This window comes from Alligator sinensis, unplaced genomic scaffold, assembly GCF_000455745.1.
Source record: "Alligator sinensis unplaced genomic scaffold, ASM45574v1 scaffold393_1, whole genome shotgun sequence".
Taxonomy (NCBI): domain Eukaryota; kingdom Metazoa; phylum Chordata; order Crocodylia; family Alligatoridae; genus Alligator; species Alligator sinensis.
Window position 1 is genome coordinate 766,827 of NW_005842292.1, and position 20,277 is coordinate 787,103.

General features: G+C 47.6%; 1 protein-coding gene across 2 annotated transcripts in view; it reads right to left on the reverse strand.

Moving 5' to 3' along the window:
* Positions 1-20,277, reverse strand: part of PINX1 (PIN2 (TERF1) interacting telomerase inhibitor 1) — an 81,248-nt gene that overhangs the window by 52,770 nt on the left and 8,201 nt on the right. For both annotated transcript variants that reach the window (XM_014522051.2, XM_006028149.3), the window contains exons 2-6: positions 19,967-20,076; positions 16,767-16,859; positions 15,145-15,223; positions 8,210-8,302; positions 3,818-3,894 (exon numbers count right to left, since the gene is read on the reverse strand). In XM_014522051.2, the coding sequence (XP_014377537.1) occupies positions 3,818-3,894; positions 8,210-8,302; positions 15,145-15,223; positions 16,767-16,859; positions 19,967-20,076 (452 nt within the window). The remainder of the gene's footprint in view (positions 1-3,817; positions 3,895-8,209; positions 8,303-15,144; positions 15,224-16,766; positions 16,860-19,966; positions 20,077-20,277) is intronic.

Sequence of the window (20,277 nt, forward strand, 5' to 3'; positions counted from 1 at the left end):
TGTAGCATGACATGAGACGTTCCCTTAGGCAAAGCAATCCCAGGCCATGCCAGGTCCCGTGATAGGGACTCGGATTAACCTTCAAAATAAACCAGTCTGGATTTTAAAATTGGCCCAAACTAATCTGCTGTTCGAGACTTTATTGGTCATGAATCCAAACAGGAAAATGCTTGCTGACAGCCATGGTGAGGGAGGAAGACAATGCCTGTTGAAAAGGAACGGTGCATCCGCCGTGTCCAGCACTCCAGGGTTACCACTGCGTTATGGAAGGAACAGCTATAGGAGAGACAGCAGCTGCCCATAATAGAAATGAAGATTATTTTCCTGGCTCAAAATTATGACTGTTACCCAACTCTGTGGCCTTCCATGGGCTCCCCTTTCATCCCAACCATAGATGCAAGATTCTTTACCTTTAAGGACCTGCATGATTTAGCCCCACCCTACTAATCAGATGAATCATTTCATCGCAATGCTGATTATCTCCTTCATTGCACCATTGCTGGCATGTCTCACCAGTTAATCCGTTTGCCTCACCAATATATTTGCGTTCTCTCATGAGAATGGGATCCCTTATTCATAAGAAAAACTCCACGCCTGGCCCCCCCCGAAAAAATTAATAAATCCAAAGACCAGACCCCATATCCCTCAACCTCTCATCAATGTTCACCCCTGCCATGGCTCCTACACAGTGATGCTAACTGCTAAAAGCCTGCAAGAAAAACTATTTACTGTACAAAAACTGACCCATTTTACTATTTCCTTCTGCCCCACTCCCCTGTTGCATCCGCCCACTAATCTGTTTAATGTGCTAGATCATAAGCCCAAACCAGGGCAGGGATGGTCTTTTTTTCCTGCATGTCTGCAAAACATTAAACCCAGTGGAGTCCTAATCCTTAACTGGGACCTCTAGGCACTCCTGTGAAACAAATAGGAATTGTAATAAAATACCCCTCACTTCAAAAAGATAGACAGTGATGCTATAACTAGGTCTTCCCTGCTGAGAACTCATTTAGTTCAAGTCAAACTTCCATCAGACACTTCCTCGGGCGTTATGGGCTTTTTTTTCCTTTTAAATTTAAAAGGAGGAATTTAATATTTTTGGAAAACTGCCACCTGAAGAACCCAGGAAACTGAAGTACTATCTACAGCAGGGCTGTCCAACTTGTAAGTGGCTTTGTTCCAGCTTGTCCGGTGCAGGGATAACGGCATTCAATTATGGCTGTCAATAGCTGAAGCAACTATAATCAGAAGGCCGGGGACGGTGAACGGCCACAGTGTGAACTGGCTTTGATGGACACCAGGACTCTTCCTATGATATCTCTGAACAGGAACAGATATGAGCAACTACTTTCCAGGAGAATTACAGCTCTTTCCTGCATTGGCAGTGGTCTCTTTTGGCCACATCAGCGAAATGCCCAGTGTCCAGCGGTTTCAAAATGGAACATACATAAACCTGAAAAATATCATTTAAAACTGGTATTTCGTGTAGTGTCACCGGCAGCACTAGATAATATCACCTCTACGGCAAGCAATGCATGCCCCTTAGCTGGAGGGGCTATGTGATACAGTTCTGACATGGCTCCTCTCTAAAGTTCACTGATTTCTGTGGTCCACAAGGAAGGGAGAGCTATTGCTTTGAAGCTAGGAAGGCTTAAGAAGGAACTGCATCGCTACTAGCTGGGTCTACCACTGGTTGCAAAAGGGACCCAAAGGGAGACAACACATCTCCAAGTCACCTTACTTCCTCTGTCTGTATTGCCGCATAGAAATCTAGGCACAAAGAGGGAATTATACCAGGGAGAGCGTGCTGATTCTACAATCCCAAACCCTCACGTTGTTCGGTAGGGGAAAGGCACATCAGAGACGTAAATCACAAGCTACTACCTTTATACATCAAAGATCAAAAGCCTATCAGGTCTGCAATAAATGAAGACCAACTATAATGCAGCTCATGGAGTGTTTCCAAAATATCTAGCCCAAAAGACATGGCTTATAAAACAACAGGCTTATTAATACAGTTGATGACAAGACACTTGTCAGTTGGTTGAATTTAAGTCGTCTCTAGGCTCAATTATTTTAATTAATTATAGTTTTGGAATTGCACAGTTGTACCCATGAAGCTTAGATCTGATACCCCCTAGCTCAGGGGTGGGCAAAATGCGGCCCGGATATGGCCCGCCAGGCCATTCTATCCGGCCTGCAGGGCCCCTAAAAAATTTAGAAAATTAATATATATCTGCCCCTGGCTGCCTGTCACGTGGCCCTCAATAGCTTGCTGAAATTCAGTAAGTAGCCCTCTGCCTAAAATAACTGCCCACCCCTGCCCTAGCTACTCCCAATCAAGGCCTCTCTTTTTCAAAGTATTAGATACACTGGAAAACAGCAACACACAATATCTCCATGGGACACGACCCAGAAGCTTAGTCCTGTCATTAATGGAGGTTTTTAAACCACGTACTGTCATTTGGGGTTGTTTTTTTTTAAGGTTTCCCTCATTTCTTCGAGTCGGGATTTGAACATCCTACACCAGCAGGTTGGGGCTCCCAAACTCCCAGTCTGACCGATTGTGCATCACCAATTTAAAACAATACAACCTTAAAACGATACGACCAGCAAATTTTTTAGTTCAACCTTAAGTACCATCAGCAAATTTTGGTCATATAAAGTAATTATAATAAATCTGTTAACGCATACCACTGACAGGTTGTCTGCATACCACTGACAATCCCCGTAACACAGATTGGGAACTGCTGGTCTACACATTTGCTACTACCAAAATTGCCAGAGTAAAAATATTGTAACACGTCCCTGTCCCCAGTTCAATGTTTCTGGCTTCTGGTAAAGACTTAGAACAGCTTCAGGATTCATCTAAATGCAGGCTGTGTGAGGCTCTGCACTGGCTTGCTCCAATACAGTGAAGGCCAACCTTTTGGCAGGTGTGCCACACACTAAGCCTTCCTTAAGTGCCACCTCTAGTCCCCTTCGCTTGCCAGGTACGATGCTTTGCTTTCTGCCCCATCTGTTTTTCTGCTTTCTGCCCTATCTGCTGCTGTGCCGCCTGCCACAAACGGGGGTTGCCAAGGCTGCTTGTGGCATGCATGCCCCAGGTTGACCACCCCTACTCTAGCACATGTAGTTTTGTGTAGTAACATGGCAAACACTCCCTGATCCACAAAGCACTACCTCTGTACAGTGGAAGTTCACTCCTACAAGACAAGGTGGGTCTATCAGCATTAACTTGGACTTCATGTTCTACCTCCCTTGAGGTAAGCAAAACCCAAGAAAGTATTTAATAGCAGAACTGGTCACTATGTACAGGGCCATAAAAGTTGATTCAAGTCACCATATCCAGGGCAACATTAAATAGCCCTTTGTGTTAAATATTTGTAAATGATCACACCCGTAGTAAAAATAGGAACAGTCTGCTGAAACAGCTGTATGTTATATTTAAAATAGCGGTGTAACCTTCAACTTAAATTAAATGCATTTGATTCCCTGAGCGCTGTATACTGCGTGTAAAGTGGAAAACATTAACAATACATCCTTCTGGAGGTTTGGTACTGGCTTGTTTTAGAGATATCTACTGTAGATCCTGTACATCCACTAAACTCACGCTATAACCAAGAAGTTGAAAGCTTGCTCATCTACCATCAGCTTCAACGTGGAAGACATGGTGTCTGTACATACAAAAGACCCAGTGTTCCCTGAAGAGCATGTGAAAATGTCATGTGCAGCAACACACTTGGAGATGTTGAGTGGTTTCTTTAGAAAGCAAAATGTTCAGGAAACAGAGAAGTTGCTAACCCTACTAATTTACCTGAGTCTTCGAACTCTTCTGTCGTTTCCCAAAAATACAGGAGAGGTCCTCTTCACTGCGGGAAGAGAGATCCTTGCCTGAGAGAAAGCAAAGGAATACATTCATTACTCTTAAGGATCATAAATCCTCACAGCACAACATAAAAAGCAAACTGCTGGATCAGAGAACCTGTTTCTGGGGAGATGGAGGATGTTATACCCTCATGTGCAGAGGAATGGGTGGGGAAACAGATGGTGAGAAGACAAACTACTCACTGGTGGAAGGGGGCTATGCTAAGGTGCACAAACACTTCTATCTGCGCTCCCTTAGGTTTGAAAGTCATTCCAAAGGAGGCAAGGAAGAGACAGTCATAGCCAATTACCAGGATGCAGAGGGGAAGCAGGCTGCCCCATTTCAGAGGGAAGAAAGGTCAGTGTCCCTCTGCACATGGGGTTAGACCAGGGAGAAACTGTGTCTTCAAGTTGTCACAGGCCCTTGATGGGTCTCACATCCTGTCTCACACGCTGTGCATATGAAAAAGCCATCACTGCTCAGGAGGGGCTTTACCTGGAAGCTGTTTCTGAGGAGCACAACTTCTACCTTCGAGCATACCACATGGCTCTAACATAAAAGGTATCTGAAGTATTTTCAAGGACTCCTGATTCCATCTGATCGCTACAGTGGTTGAATACTGTTGGAGTGGAGAAAGTGCAGAAGAAGAAGAAAGAAGGAGCTACATGACATCCTGAGATACTACCAGAACTTAGCTGCAGCCTGTGATGAGGCCAGCTGTACAGCTGTCCAACTTGTTGAAGAAAATTGGTATACAAATCAGTTAAAGATAAAAGAAACAACACAATAGGTCAAATGAGCAGAAATACTGATCTAACCTGATGGCTACGTGGGGGATCAAATCTGGTCAACCAGGAGAGAGACCCAAAGTCCACGAACCAAAGCTGCTGTGCCATCATCAGGCTAAACTTCCAGATAAAATAATGAAAGGACAGGCTATTCCAATAACCAAGCCTTTACAGGGTCCTTGCTTTGCTGCTGAAGTCAAGAGAATGTGTAAATGAGCTTTACCATCCTGGCTGCTATCCCCACCATCTCCCAGGACCCCATGATCCATAACATCAGCAGGCCCACACTGCCCTTGTCCTATGAGACGCCCAGTCTACAGTGAGCCATGGAGAGGGCTCCAAATCACTTTGCTGCTTCATCATGGCCACCACCTGGAAAGGGAGATCATATTCCTGTTGTTACTTCCTTCCTCCCCACCTCAGGTCTTCTTCTCTAGTCGCCTCTCTTTGTTTTTGTGTTTAATAATCTGGCTTAGCCAACCAAGACCATATTTATAAAACCACTGCAAGCCCTGACCAGAGAGGCAGCAATGGCTCACCTGATGCTGGTACAAACAGGTGTGACTGTCAAAACCCATGAGCTGGACTTGGCATCCTCTCACAGTGAAGTCACAAGTCAGAATCAGCATCAGAAACAGAAGCTACATCTTCCATCTCTGCCATTCTTTCTTTTTCCTCTGGTGATGTATCACAGCATCAGAGAGCAGTGGGGCTGGAAAGGACCTCCAGAGATCATCTAGCCCAGTTGTTCTCAACCTTTTTTGTAGCAGGACCCTTTGCAAACATCAGGGGCCAGTCCTGACCCAGTGTCCTTCACTCCTGACTTGCTGCCCCCTACCCCAGGCCCCAGCCCTGCAGCGTGTGGGGCAGGGGGTGGGTTTGTGGGGCATGGAGGGCCCCAAGCAGCCCCTTGCAGGCTGGAGCTCTGTCAGCCTGCAAGGGAAAAGCCACTGTTTCCCACATTTTTCCCTTTAAAGGAGAGTCCATTTTAAAGTTTGTTGATTCATTTTTAAAGTTTGTCTGCAACCCTTTCAGATATTCTTGAGATCCACTTTTGGGTCCCGACCCACAGGCTGAGAAACGCTGATCTAGTCCAACCTCTTGCCTGTAGTTTTGCTTTGTCTTTAAGCAAGTGCAGCTGGATTTTAACATATTCAATCCATCTCGTTTTTATCTCTTTCCCCTGAAAATAACAATTGCCCTCTTTCATAGTATTGTAAGGTTATCAAGGGAGGAACCTTATAAAAATTCTTTAGAGCTGAAGGGAATGTGAACATTGTTAACAAAGAAGCCTTAATACTTTATATATTAAACCCCTGGAAAAATCATGGAGTAGGTCCTCAAAGAATCCATTTCTAAGCTCTTGGAGGAGAAGAAGGTGATTAGGAACAGTCAGCATGGACTCACCAAGGGCAAGTCATGCCTGACCAACCTCATTGCCTTCTATAATGAGATAACTGGCTCTGGAGATGTGGGAAAAGCAGTGGACATAATATATCTTGACTTTAGCAAGGCTTTTGATACCATCTCCCACAGCATTCTCACAAGCAAGCTGAGGAAGTATGGGCTGGATGAATGGGCTGTAAAGTGAACAGAAAGCTGGCTGGTTCATCAGACTCAAAAGGTAGTAATTAATGGCTCAATGTCTAGTTGGCAGCTGGTATCAAGTGGAGTGCCGCAGGGGTCAGTCCTGGGGCCAGTTTTATTTAAAATCTTCATTAACAACCTGGAAGAGGGGTCTGATTGCACCCTCAGCAAGTTTGCAGATGAGGCTAAACTGGGGGAACAGTAGATATGCTGCAGGGTAGGTTTAGGATTCAGACTGCCTTAGACAAATTGGAGGATTGGGCCTAAATAATCTCATGAAGTTCAACAAGGACAAGTGCAAAGTCCTGCACTTAGGATGGAACAACCCTATGCGCCAGTACAGGCTGGAGGCTGACTGGCTGGGCGGCAGCGCTGCAGAAAAGGACCTGGGGGTGACAGTGGACAATAAGCTGAATATGAGCCAGCAGTGTGCCTTTGTTGCCAAGAAGGCTAACTGCATCCTGGGATGCATTGGTGGAAGCGTTGCCAGTAGGTCCAGGGAAGTGATTATTCCCCTCTATTCAGCACTGGGGAGGCCACATCTGGAGTCCAGGTTTGGGCTCTCCACTACAGAAAGGATGTGGACAAATTGGATAGAGTCCAGAAGAGGGCAATGAAAGCGACTGGGCGGGGGCTGGGGCACACGGCTTGTAAGGAGAGGCTGAGGGAACTGGGCCCATTTAGTCTGGAGAAGAGAAGACTGAGGGGGATTGAATAGCAGCCTTCACCTCCCTGCAGGGGGTTGCAAAGAGGATGGAGCTGGGCTGTTCTCAGTGGGGGCAGATGACAGAACAAGGAGCAATGGGCTCAAGTTGCAGCAAGGGAAGTTGAGGTTGGATATTAGGAAAAACTGTCTCACTAGGAGGGTGGTGAAGCATTGGAACGGGCAGAGAGGTTGTGAAATCTCCATCCTTGGAGATTAAGGGCCAACTCGACAAAGCCCTACCTGGGATTATCTAGTTGGGGCTGGTCCTATTTGTGCAGGGGGTTGGATTAGATGACCTTTGGAGGTCTCCTCCAACCCTAATTTTCTCTGATTCAGTATTTAAATGATTTTCCTTTCTTTCTCTGTCTTTGGTAGAAGGTTAAATGACCAGTACAGTTTTTTTTTAGTTGCCATAGAACTAAGCATCTACTGTTTTATGTTGGGCAGTGACAAAGGTCATGTTAACACCTCTGACTTTGAGCCCATTTATTCCATCAGAATTAACACTGGAATATGTCCCCCATTCAGAAGTCAACTGCCACTGTTTTACGTGATGCATCTGTTATCAGGAAAACAACATTACTCAGAGCTTTCTGTCTTAACAATGCAGCCGTTCGTGGAAAATATTATGAAACTGATCCTGCCCCCTCCCCACCCCCCAATTTTTGCCGATATACAGGAAAACAGAATTGATGGTGGAATAGGACTGCTGCTAGAGAAAGAGCCAAAAGGAGGAGGCATCAGGATGACTGAAGGATGCAGCTTTCACTCTGCAAAAAGGGAGAAAGTTCAGGAGCTGAAATTTAATTATTTGGGTGAATGAGGACATCAGCTCCCAGAGGAAAGAATATCTGATCAACATAACAGGGCTTTCCTCTCACTGCTTAATCATATCAATGATCTTATCCTCATGATCTCTTCGGAGGTCACTGGAGATTGCAGAGGATATAACAGTACAGACGCCTAAGCAGCAGCTTTTAATTATCATCTTCGCATTCCTTTTTAGTATCATTCAGCATATTTACCCTCCTTCAGTAAATAGCAGCTTCCCATAGCTATGGACTACATAATTCAACAACTGCATAAAGCCATCAAAAAAGTGAAGTCTGTATTACAGCTTAAAGCAGGTGGCCCCAGGGATACTCTTCCCTTCCTGTTCAGTTGCCATATGTTAAGTCTCTGAGGGTAATCTGTCATCCTAGCACATACATTTTACAACCCTGAGTGTGGTTCACGAAAGAACAGCTAAGTTCCTCTTACCTTTTGCAAATTTCATATAATGAACACGTTTCCTGGAGGATTTACTCTTCTCCTCAAGGCTAAATGTTTTCTTTGGTTCGTTGGCTGGCGACTCTAGAAGACAAAGGTTACATTTGTGTTAGAGGACAGCTCACCACTGAACCCCATCCCTGGATGTCATTTCCCAAGTCGAGCCCAAGTCATCCTACATTGCTGAAATATAGGACTAATATGTGAAGCACAGTATGGCCCAATCTTATTACCACTAAAGACCTTCCTTCCCCGCTTTCCATCTATTATTGATTACACTCAATTATTGCATCTTTTTCAAGTAACACTGGCCAGTTCTCTCTGGCAGGAAGAGGGTCTTATTAAATATTTGCATTCTGACAGTTCCTGCAGGCTAACCAGGTTGGGGGGACGTTGCACTTGGTGCTGCACACAACATTTACACAACAATTTGCAGAACAAGGCGAGACCCCGATTGTCGTGTGTTTCCACAACACACAGCTACTGCAATAAACAACAATGGTGACAGGATCATCGTGGAAAACTGCCAACAGACAAGCTTGCTTTGCAACCATGATGTGCATTGCTACCTGATACCTACGGGGTAGTTAGCAGCAGCAATCAACAGACATGGGTTACTACTGCTTGGGCCCACAGGAAAAAGGACCCAAGATGGGATTTTTAAAACTAGGACTTCTGATCTACAGAAACTGTTGTCAGTAACAGTGCTGCCCTGACGAGCGAGTGGAACTGGCATCAGGGGATTGTGCTTATTATCTTGAATCCAGGTCAAACCTGTTCAGTTATAACTTTCCTTTCCCTCCTTCACTGCCACCCCTTGCAAACTCAGCCTGGGCATCATGCCGCCTCATACACCCTCCCATATAATCAAGGCTCTGCAAACCAAAGTTATAGCCTCATGGGAACTGTTACCCTTCACCGGCTTGGAGAGCTAGCAAGTTAAAATAATCTGAGCTGGAGCACCCTGTTCAAATTTGCAGACAACACTAAGATGTGGGGGGAAGGGGGCATGCTAGCAGGGAGGAATAGGCTGCAAGTGGATCTGGACAGGTTCCAGGGGTGGGCGGATGAGAACAGGATGGGGTTCAACACTGACAAGGACAAGGTGCTGCACCTGGGGAGGAAGAACCAGCAGCAGACCTACAGGCTGGGGGACTCCCTTCTTGTCAGTGCAGAGACAGAAAAGGATCTTGGAGTTATTATTGATTCCAAAATGAACATGGGCCGACAGTGTGAGGACGTGGTCAGGAAGGCCAACCGCACCTTGTCATGCATCCGCAGATGCATCTCAAGCAGGTCCAAGGAGGTGAGGGGCCAGCAGGGGAGATTATGCTCAGGGGCAACCAACACGGGTTCATTAGGGGCAGGTCCTGTCAGACCAACCTGGTGGCCTTCTACGACCAGGTCACAAAAGCCTTAGACGCAGGTGTCGTGGTGGACGTCGACCTTCTGGACTTTAGGAAGGCCTTTGACACTGTCTCTCACCCCATTCTCATTAAAAAACTAGGAGTCTGTAGTGTCGATGCCTACACAGTCAGATGGGTCGCAAATTAGCTGGAGGGCCTTTTTTGACTTGGAGTTACATGGGCAGTGGGGTCCCCCAGGGCTCAGGCCCGCACTGTTCAACATCTTTATTGGTGACTTCGATGAGGGAGTGAAAAGCACCTTGTTCAAGTTCACGGATGACACTAAGAAGTGGGGAGAAGTGGGTACAATAGAAGGGAGGGACAGGCTACAATTAGACCTGGACAGGTTACAGGGGTGGGCGGATGTGAATAGGATGGGTTTCAACACTGACAAGTGCAAGGTGCTGCACCTGGGGAGGAAGAACCAGCAGCAGACCTACAGGCTGGGGAACTCCCTTCTTATCAGCACAGAGGTGGAAAAGGATCTTGGAGTCATTATAGGCTCCAAGATGAACATGGGCCACCAATGTCGGGACGTGGTCAGGAAGGCCAACCATACCCTTTCATGCATCCACAGATGCATCTCGAGCAGGTCCAAGGAGATCTTCCCCCTCTATGCCACACTGGTCAGGCCGCAGTTGGAGTACTGCATCCAGTTCTGGGCACCGCACTCCCCTACGAGGAGAGGCTACGGGACCTGAACCTGTTCAGCCTCCAGAAGAGAAGGCTAAGGGGGGACCTGGTGGCCATTTACAAGCTAGTCAGGGGGGACCAGCAGGCATTGGGGGAGTCCCTGTTCCCCCAAGTGCTACCAGGAGTGACTAGAAATAACGGTCACAAGCTGGCAGAGGGTAGATCCAGGCTAAACATCAAGAGGCGCTACTTCACTGTCAGGGCGGCTAGGATCTGGAACCAACTTCCAAGAGAAGTGGTGCTGGCTCCTACTCTGGGGGTCTTTAAGAGGAGGCTGGATGAACACCTTGCTGGGGTCGTTTGACTCCAGTACTCTTTCCTGCCACGGCAGGGGGTCGGACTTGATGATCTGCTCAGGTCCCTTCCGACCCAACCAACTATGAGCTGAGCCTGCAACCTACAGAGAAAGGGCTGAGTAACCCATTATCAATCCCTGACCCACTCAGTCCTTGCATTTAAGCTTTACATTTGTAATTGGTGAAGGTCCAGTACTCCAGGTTAGCAAATCCAGTTTTAGAAAAAAATGTACAGTTAAACTGAATGCCTGCAAAGGCAGGTTTTGGGTAGAAAGTGGGAATCACAATAAAGACACTCTCACCAAGGACCTACCACTTTTGATTCTATGGCAGTCAACACCATTCATATACAATACTGAAGGGACCACAGGAGGAATTGTCACCCAGGGCTTCAAACCCAGCTTCAAACTTTCAGCAAGTGACACAAGTACCCTCTTGTGGCTTTACGGTGGAACTTCAGTATCCGACACAACTATTTGAGTTTGTCTAATAAAAGATATCAGATTGACCCAAAGATCCTGGTCTGCCTAGTATCCGACACAAGGAATTCTGCAGATGGAGCTTTCAACGGAGAGGTGTGCTGTCACCTACTCCAAGGCTTGTCAACCCCCAATATCAGAGTTAGGCAAATGCTGCAGGAATATTCACTTAAAAGTAGTAATGATCTTTAGATGGCGACTCCTTTTATGAAGTGCTTTGGGATCTGCTTTAAAAGTGCTGCGGAAAAGCTGTCTCCCCATTTTATACAACCAAATTCCCAGCTGCTCAGAGACTCTGAGGATGAGCAGGTGAACCTATTTAGATCCAGGGTTTTCAAAACGTAGGATCATAGCTTAATACTGTCTCACTTACCAGCTCTGGTAATTCTAAGGGGTATTTTGTGTGTCTTTCAATGCAATTCAGCAGCTGAAGAGCCAGCACGCGTAAGCGCTAGGCAGACATGCAAGTAAATGTGTGATGGAATCTGATGCGTGATCCCCACAAGCGCACTTCTCACTATACCACATGTGCATGGCAAGGGGCCTGATGGTGGGATCAAACATCAGACCCCATCATGCCTTATTGCTAGTGCAGGGGGAGCCCGGCATCACGATCCCAGGCTCCCCCTGCACCAGCAAGCAGCAAGTTCCCACAGCTAACAGGGCTCCTGGGGAGCACACCCTGTGGCTAGGACCCCCAACCTGGCCCCATGTTCAATTACATTTCTTTGCGTAATAACTTTGTGGCTTATTTATTCCTTGTTTCATCACGTGTGGCCAGGTAACAATTAAGACATGATTTACTGGTTAATCACATCTTAAGTGTAACATCTGCCCGGGGCCTCAGTTGCCCAAAAAGCAGTTTCAGAGGTGCTGCTCTGGCCTGACTGTCTGCAGGATAAAAGATAGCAAATCTCGCTGACAGTTTTATAGATTTCATAGACATTAGGGGCTGGAAGGGACCTCACAACATCATTGAGTCCAGCCCTCCCGCCATAGGCAGGAAGTCCGCTGGGGTCGACCACCTTGCCAGACTCAGCTCTTATTGCAGCATCTGACTTTATGACCAGCTTATCTTTGAAGCTGCTCCCAGCCATTGGGAGAGACAAAAAGCAAAGCTGTCCCTTTCACCGTCACAGTCAGAGCAATGCAGCTTTGATCAGAAGATGGTTCCTGTGGCCGCTTTGCAGAGGTCACGGTGATCCAAGGGGATATATATAGCACAGAACTCGGAGAGCTCTGCTCAGCAATCCCACCTCTGCTCTGACTCACTGCATCCCTGGAAAGACATTTCTCCTTGCTGCTTTTCCAGTCCCACACCGGTAAAACCAGAAACAGCAATAAGGGTGCACCTCTGAAACACTTAGCGGAGGACTTCTTGGACAGATCACAAATGTCTTCTCACATGTTACAACTAACACATCTTCCTGTACCTCAGATAAGATACGGGGGCAAGATTCTTAAGGTTATTTAGGTGACTGTGACCTTTGAACTTCCTACTAGCTTTCACTAACGTCATCAGGCACCCCCCTACTACCTCCAGCCCGATGGTGTCCTGGTCCCTGTCTACAGCTCCTAGGCACTGCAATAATACAACTCTTGAAAAGAGCCAGTTCTTTAGCTTCAGGAGCAGCTCTGCAGGTTTCCGGCTAATTAAAAGAGCAGCTGTAGCTTCTCTATCGACTCATTTTGATCTTTCTTTTAACTCCCTGCCAAATCCTTCTGCTGTCATATGTTTACAATTAGCCCTTATTATGCCGAACAAAAGTTGCTAACCACACTATGGTCTCCATTCTCCACCTAGCAGCACGTGGACAAACTGTAGTACTAGGCAGAACCTCACGGACTTCACGATGCTCCACCTGGGCCCTATAAATTGCAAGATTAAAACCTAAGGGCATGCCTATAGAAAAAAACAGCACCCATCTAGCTGCCAATGTGGCAGACAGGGCAGGAAGCAGAAAGCAGAGAGGTAAGGGGCACAGGACAAGGAACAGAAAGCACAGCAGCAGAAGAGGAAGGGGAAGGGGATCAGTGTGGCACTCAGAGAGGGTGTGAGGCGAATTCATGGCACACCTGCCTGAAACGTTGGTCCCCCACTGGTTAACACTTGCTTACATGTTTAGTGCCACCCTATTGAAACTGGTGCAAAATCATACATAAACCAAGCTAAAAATTTGGTTAAAAGACTTTAAAAGTAGCTGCTTTTGGAAGCGTTTGCCACATTTCCTGCTCCCATGTGTGTGTCAGCTCCCTAGCTGAATTGAATTCACCAAAACATTTGAAACACAGGTAGATTTTGACTCTAGCTCACTCAAGCAACAGCTCCTCAGGTGTGGGAAAAATGAAAGCTGAAAGGAACTGCCATCGTTTAAAAGTCAGACGTGAGTCTTCACTAGCAAGCAAAGTGGACGGACAGAGATAAAAACATGGCAATGGAGAATGTTTCTGTTGTGAGGCTCTGAACTGGCTCAGGCTTTTCAAGTAGATCCATGGTTCTCAACCTTTTCTGTACCGGGACCCCATTTGTAAACACTGATGGCCAGTCTTGACCCAGTAAATATTTAAGTAGAAAACAGCCCCCTGGCCCTACTGGTGCCCCTCACTCCGAAACCCCCAGCCTCCCACCCCCTCAGCCCTGCTGGTGTCCCTCACTCCTGACTCACTGCCTCCAGGGGGTCAGTGGGTGAGGCATGGGGGGGCACGTGCCCGCCCCCCACAATTTGTGCACCCACAGCAGGACAGCAGGAGCAGGCCTGGGGCTGCAGCCTGGCTGGACCGGCACAGGCAGAAGCCACCTCTGCGAGGACCCAGCACAGGAGGGCAGAATGGTGTAGCGAGACTCATTGCTGTCATTACTGCTGGGACCCCCGCGCCAGCTGAGCCACCAGCAGCGAGAGGAGTAACAGACGGTGCGGGGCGGGCTGCACTGCCCTCACCTCCTCCCGCTGCCGGCTGCTTGTGCGCTGGGCTGTGGCTCTACTTCGCTGCCATGGCCCAGTCTGGTGGTCCCCTTACGCTACCCATGCTGCCCACCACCACACATCCCCTCTGGGGTAGAGCTGCAGCCTGAGGGAAGCAACAGCAGAGGCTGGGCCATGGCAGCAGGGTATAGGGCGAACAACTGGCAGTGGGAGAAAGTAAAGGCAGTGCACCGCCTTCCCTTCTAGTCCATTACTTCTTGTGTTGCTGATGGTGCAGCTGGCACAGGGATCACAGCGGTGGCAGCAGGGTCCTACCTACTGGGCTGCAGAGGCAGCTCCTGCACATGTCAATCTGGTCAGGCTGCAGCCCCGTGCCCGCCGTGGGTGCACAAATCTGTTGGGGGGGACATGTGCCCCCCCTTGATGCATTGCCCATGCCCCCCTTGCTCCCTCGACACATCGCCTATGCCCCCCTAGCTCCCTCAGTGCATCACCTATACCCCCCCGCCCTACAGACTTACTTGTGGGGAGCTGCAGGAACTTTCCACACTGCCTGGCTGCCATGTGCACGTGTGTGCGTGCATATGCACCTGGAAGCCCCTGCCTGATCACCCTCCTCCTGCTCTCCCCAGGCCCAAGCAGCCCCTTGCAGGCAGGAACTCTGACAGCCCACAAAGGAAAGCCGATGGTTTCCTCCATTTTTCTCCTTTAAAGGAGCATTCATTTTTTAAGTTTCTTCATGACTCTTTCATATATTCTTGCAACCCACTTTTGGGTCACAACCCATGGGCTGAGAAATACTGAAGTAGATGACTGCTGCTCCTGACATCCCAGAAGAGCAACTCCAGGCTCCCACGTCTAGTGAAGAGCCATTCTTTGCTAGAAGGGCCCGATCCAAAATGCACCAAAGTCTATAGCAACAGATGTCATTCCCCACAGCCACTTGAAAAGTAAGCTAAAGCTTGGCCCTATGACATAAAGCCCCTCTACTACCATCAATCTTAATAGGTATGAAGAGGCATCAGTATCATGAAAGAAGAGATGATCAGCCAGGCAGACTGGGCCCCAAGCTATTTTTTAAGGCACAGAAAGAGTGGCAAGTCTCAGAACAGCAAAGTATTAACATACCTGTTTCACCTTGCCCGTAGGAACTATTCAGCTCAGCCAGAAGCTGGTTGAAGTCATCCTGATGAGCAATCCAGTTGTCCTGTAAACAGCACCCAAGTGAATGCAAAGCAAGAGCTTTTATCCTACCAAAAACTACAGCAAAGTCTGGCTGCGCACCTTGAGACTCCATACAACCAGAGTTAACTATAGCAAAGGAGTTCCAGATACAGGACCATTTAGCAAGGGGAAACCCAGAGAATTCCCTGAGTGGAAAGCCTGACAGCTGCTGGCTAAGTTCAGTCCAAAGTGCCTGACTGATAAGAATGGTGTTCGAATGTCTTCAAACAATACTCAGCTGTTGTTGGCTCTGCGTGCCCTAGGTTGGGCAAGCTGCTCTCAGCTGCAGGCAGGAAATGCTAACACGACTTTCCTGCAGCATGAAAGATGAGAAGGTATGAGCTCATTTAAGATGTTGACTCAGAGAGAGCATCTTTGGAGCCCAATCCTGCAGGGTCCTTAAAACCCCCAAAAAACAATGGGAGATGAAGACTGTTTCAGGAATAGGGGCAGGAAGCACGAGGACAGGGGACAAAGGGATAGCTACCAGCCAGAAAAATGTTTCAGGTCTGTGTTGGAAGGGACCGCATTGAGTAACCTAGTCACTATAACTCACTGTACCTCCCTTAACTCATGCCCACCTCAGGAAAGCCCATCAGAAAACATCTGGTCTGAGCCTGAATTTATGCAATGTATCCCTTCTGCATCAGACAGTAATAAGAATGATTACAAATCCCACTAACTTCATGCTACCTACAGGGTCTCTCAAACATCTCAGTTAGGAGTCACACCTGCTTAGAATCATAGAAAATGAGGGTTGACAGGACCTCAGGAGGTCACATCTAGTCCAATCCCCTGCTAAAAGCAGGACCATCCCAACCACATCATCCCAGCCAAGGCTTTGTCCACCCAGGCCTCAAAAACCTCCACAGATGGAAACTCCACCACCGCTCTAGGTAATCTGTTCCAGTGCTTCACCACCCTCCTAGCAAGAAAGTTTTTCTTATAATCCAACCTAAACTTCCTTGGCTGCAGCTTGAGCCTTGTTCTGTCATCTGTCACCACTGAGAACAGTCCAGCCCCATCCTCTTTGGAATCACCCTTCAGAGAGCTGAAGGCTGCTATCAAATCCCGCCTCAGTCTTCTCTTCTCCACACCAAATAAGCCCAGTTCCCTTAGCCAGTCTTCACAAGTCATGTCCCCCAGCCCCTGAACCATTTTTGCTGCCCTCCGCTGGACTCTTTCCAACTTGTCCACTTCCTTTCTGTAGTGGGGGTCCCAAAACTGGACACAGGACTCCAGACGTGGCCTCTCCAGTGCAGATTAGAGGGGGAAAACTACTTCCTTCCATCTGCCTGCACCATCTCTACCAATGCAGCCCAGTATGCTGTTAGTCTTCTTGGCAACAAGGGCACACTGTTGGTTCATATCTCTCTCACTGTCTACTGACTCCCCCAGGGCCTTTTCTGCAGAGCTGCTGCTTAGCCAGTTGGTCCCAAGCCTGTAGCGGTGCATGGGATTGTTCCATCTTAAGTGCAGGACTTTCTTGTTTACCTGGACCAACAATGATGTTAACTTATACTTACCTCATAACTGATGGCAGCTCCCAACCCAAGTGTGTTGTTTTTCACTTGAACCTTGATATGTTCTGTGCTTCCTTGTTCCTGAGCCCCAAGACCCTAATAAGAATTTAAAGCAAACCGTAAGCAGTTTTCAAATGTAGAATTAACACTGTAGATCAGTACCATGTGGAGCAAAAAAACTGTTCAGTAATATAGCTGGAAACACCACTTCATTGCTAGTGTTTGCTTTGCTGCAATTTAATGCAAAGGCTTTAGTACACTGTCAAAGTATCGTGTATTTTTCATTTATGGTTTAAGCGTCCAAAAAATACAAGCAACAACAAAACAGCATCATTATTAGGAGTTAATGATTAATCAAAAGGCCACCTGACATTTCCAGGGGATGCTCTGTAACTTTAAAGACAGGAGACAACTGGCCACAGTGTCTCTCTCACCACAGAAATGCAGTCACTGCCTGGGTGGTGGTTAGCTAACAAAGACCAGGAAAAACAAAATAAGAAGTCCAACTTGTAAGCGAAAACAAAGCAATCTCTCTCACATTATGTTTAATTATCAGGCTTTAGCTCAAGTGTCAACCAGGGATAAGACCTCATTCCCTGACCTGCTTATACTCTCTCCTAGCCAAACAGATAAGGAGAATTCACATGCCCCTGCAACTTGGTCAGATTGTGGTATTTAAGGGACCTGCAGTTGGAGTCTGGGAATGCTTTATTATATAGTGCAACAACCCGCATTTAAATATGTTGCTAGCAAGGATGCAACTCACTGCAGTTTGTTTAAAAAATAATACCAGCTCGACTGTGGCACCAATGCATTCTCCTCCTGCCGGACAGCAAGGTCTATTGTCACACCCACATGACCGCAGGCAGGAGACCTAGCTACACATTCATCCTGTCCCAATTCTAACTCAATGCTAACGAGGAGAATTGAAGAGACAGGCGTACGCAGCTCCAGTTTGCAGCGCAAATGGACTTAAGCCCATTGACTCAGCTCAGCCCTGGTCCCATTTATGCTATATATTGGGTCTGTGCTGTAAATGCTGCCCCGCCACCCCAGTTCTTGTGGGAGTGTAGGACAGGAAGGTCCTACAGCAATGCTGAGGAAATATAGCAGGAAAAAAAATCACCCACCTATAATGGTAAAAACGCAGCTGCTGTCATAGATACATTTACTGCCAATGTGATTTCATCTATGGGGCAATCAAACATCTGAAAGCATCCTTTCATCTTGTGTTTTGAATCCTATGACCATCAGAGCTATTTTTACATGACACAAGAAGAGCTACGAAGAGTGCGTTTGTGCTTCCAGATCAAGATGTTCATTAATTAGCAATCTAAGGGCTGAGAATCCAAAGCCTACCGAAGCCAAAGGAAAGGCTCATTGGCACCAGCGGCCCTTGGATCTAACTCAACATCAGCAGTTCCCAAAGCAGAGTCTCAAGCACTTCCAAACGGGGTCAGGGATCCAACCGTAGAAGTCACAGCCCAACTGGTCTTGCGAGTCAGTGGGAAGCAAAGTCAAGAGGCTGGAAAGACTAGGAACCACTACCCTACATGCCACTGCGTGTGGGCAATTCTGATCCTGCAACGAACTAGATACAACATCAGAAGCAGTTAAAAAGTCATCAGCTACATTTCTTTTTTTTTTTTAAACAGACTTTTTCAAGTCAAGGGATAGTTATTCAAGGAATTCAGCTTGAGTTCTGCAAATATCCTAAGCTCAAGAATGCTGCAACGATTACTCCTTGTTTCTAAATGAAAGAAGAGAAATGACTAGCCTGAGATATACTTTAAAAAACAAGAACCCAGACCATTCTCTGTCACTGTGCTTGCTCACATAACCAAGCACCAGGAAATGCTGAAGAGATGGAGATGACAGCTCTGGGCTCTGAGCAGGCCCCTTTGTAGCAGCCCCCCACCCCTCCCCGCCAATGGAAAGAGGCAACAGAGCTCTCTTTGTTGACCAGAGGAGAATTTTTCTAGCATCATGAGGTTACAGGCCTCCTTTTATAACCCTCCACAGCAGTGGGCTGGAGAGAGGAAAGGATATAGCTAGACACGACACCCAAACTAATCTGGGAGATAAAGGCATTAAAAGCTGTGAGAAACTAAAACAGCTTTCTGGTGCTGCTTTCTCTCACAATAAAGGCCAGAGCCAGAATATAGGAGGTACAACAAACCACACCTGAGCGTTACCTACTTTGGCTCTTATCTGTGTCACTGTCTTACCCGTGCGACAGCAGAAGAGAAGAAAAGAAAGGGAGGAAGCGCAAGAAATGTGGAAGTCACTAAGTGGTGGGGTAACAAAAGTACCTAATAACAAGGACCCAGCCCTATAAACACCAGGACCAAGAGCTGCCCGCAGTTCTGGTACCCAGTGCTCTCAAGCATAATGTCGCTGCAAGTGCTTCTAAATCCACAACACTTGAGAGTCTGCTTTTTCTGCTAGCACTATCTTCCATTTACACCATGGTAGGCAATTATTTGGGCTGGAGGGTCACTTAATGAGTTCTGGTGAGCTGTTGAGGACCAGAGCAGGGCGGGGAGATGCCAACTGAACCTATTTGACCCTCTGGGCCACTGGGAGCCCAAGGAGGGAGGGCTGTGCCCCGCACCACTCCACTCTGCCAGGGCTAGGCCATACAGTGCAGACTCCTCCACCCCCCAGCATCCACCCCGCAGCTTCCTGTTGGTGCTGCACAGTCCTGGCAGCTGGGCCTGCACAGGACAGGGTGCAATGCAGCGTGCCGAACAGCCATCCTGCCCACCTGATGGGATAAGCTGCTGGTGTCATGCCACACCAGGAAAGTTGGGGGTGGCTGCCCCAGGCCAAGCCACCCCTCACCTTGGACTCAACTAGGGCCATGGCAACAGGTACTCATCACGGCGAGTGAGCAGAACAGCTACTTGGTGTGCTGCATCATGCCCCATCCTGTGTAGGACTGGCTGCTGGCGGCCAGGGTGCCAGGACTGCACTCTGCAAGCAGGAACCCGGGTTGGGGAGGTGGATACAGGAGGTGGAGAAGTCTGCGCTGCTACGGCCTGGCCCAGCCCTGGCTGCGGCAGAGTGGAGTGGAGCGGTGCAGGGCACAGCCCTCCCTCCTCAGGCTCCTGACTTTGGATAGGATCAACTGGTGGGCCAGATACAGCCCGCGGGCCGCATTTTGCCTACCTTCCCTTTAGACCAAGGTATTTAGGCCATACCTTTCCTTTAGACCATCCCATTTTTTCCAACATCTTCTGACCAAATTTGGAATCATCTTGGCTCCAGGCACTGTTTCTGGGATCCACAGACCACTTCTGCTTCCTACGGGCTACGGTAAAGAAAAAAAACCAAAACTGTTACACTCCATTTAGTTTTCCAGAAGTCAATTTCTGCTTTCTGTCTAGTCAATGAATGTCTTTCATTCCACACAGCATTGATACCAGTCTGTTTAGTGCCCCCATTACTGTTGTGGTTGAACACCACAATCTGGAATGGTTTTACCTTCACAGAAGCCCTGAGAGAAGGGAAA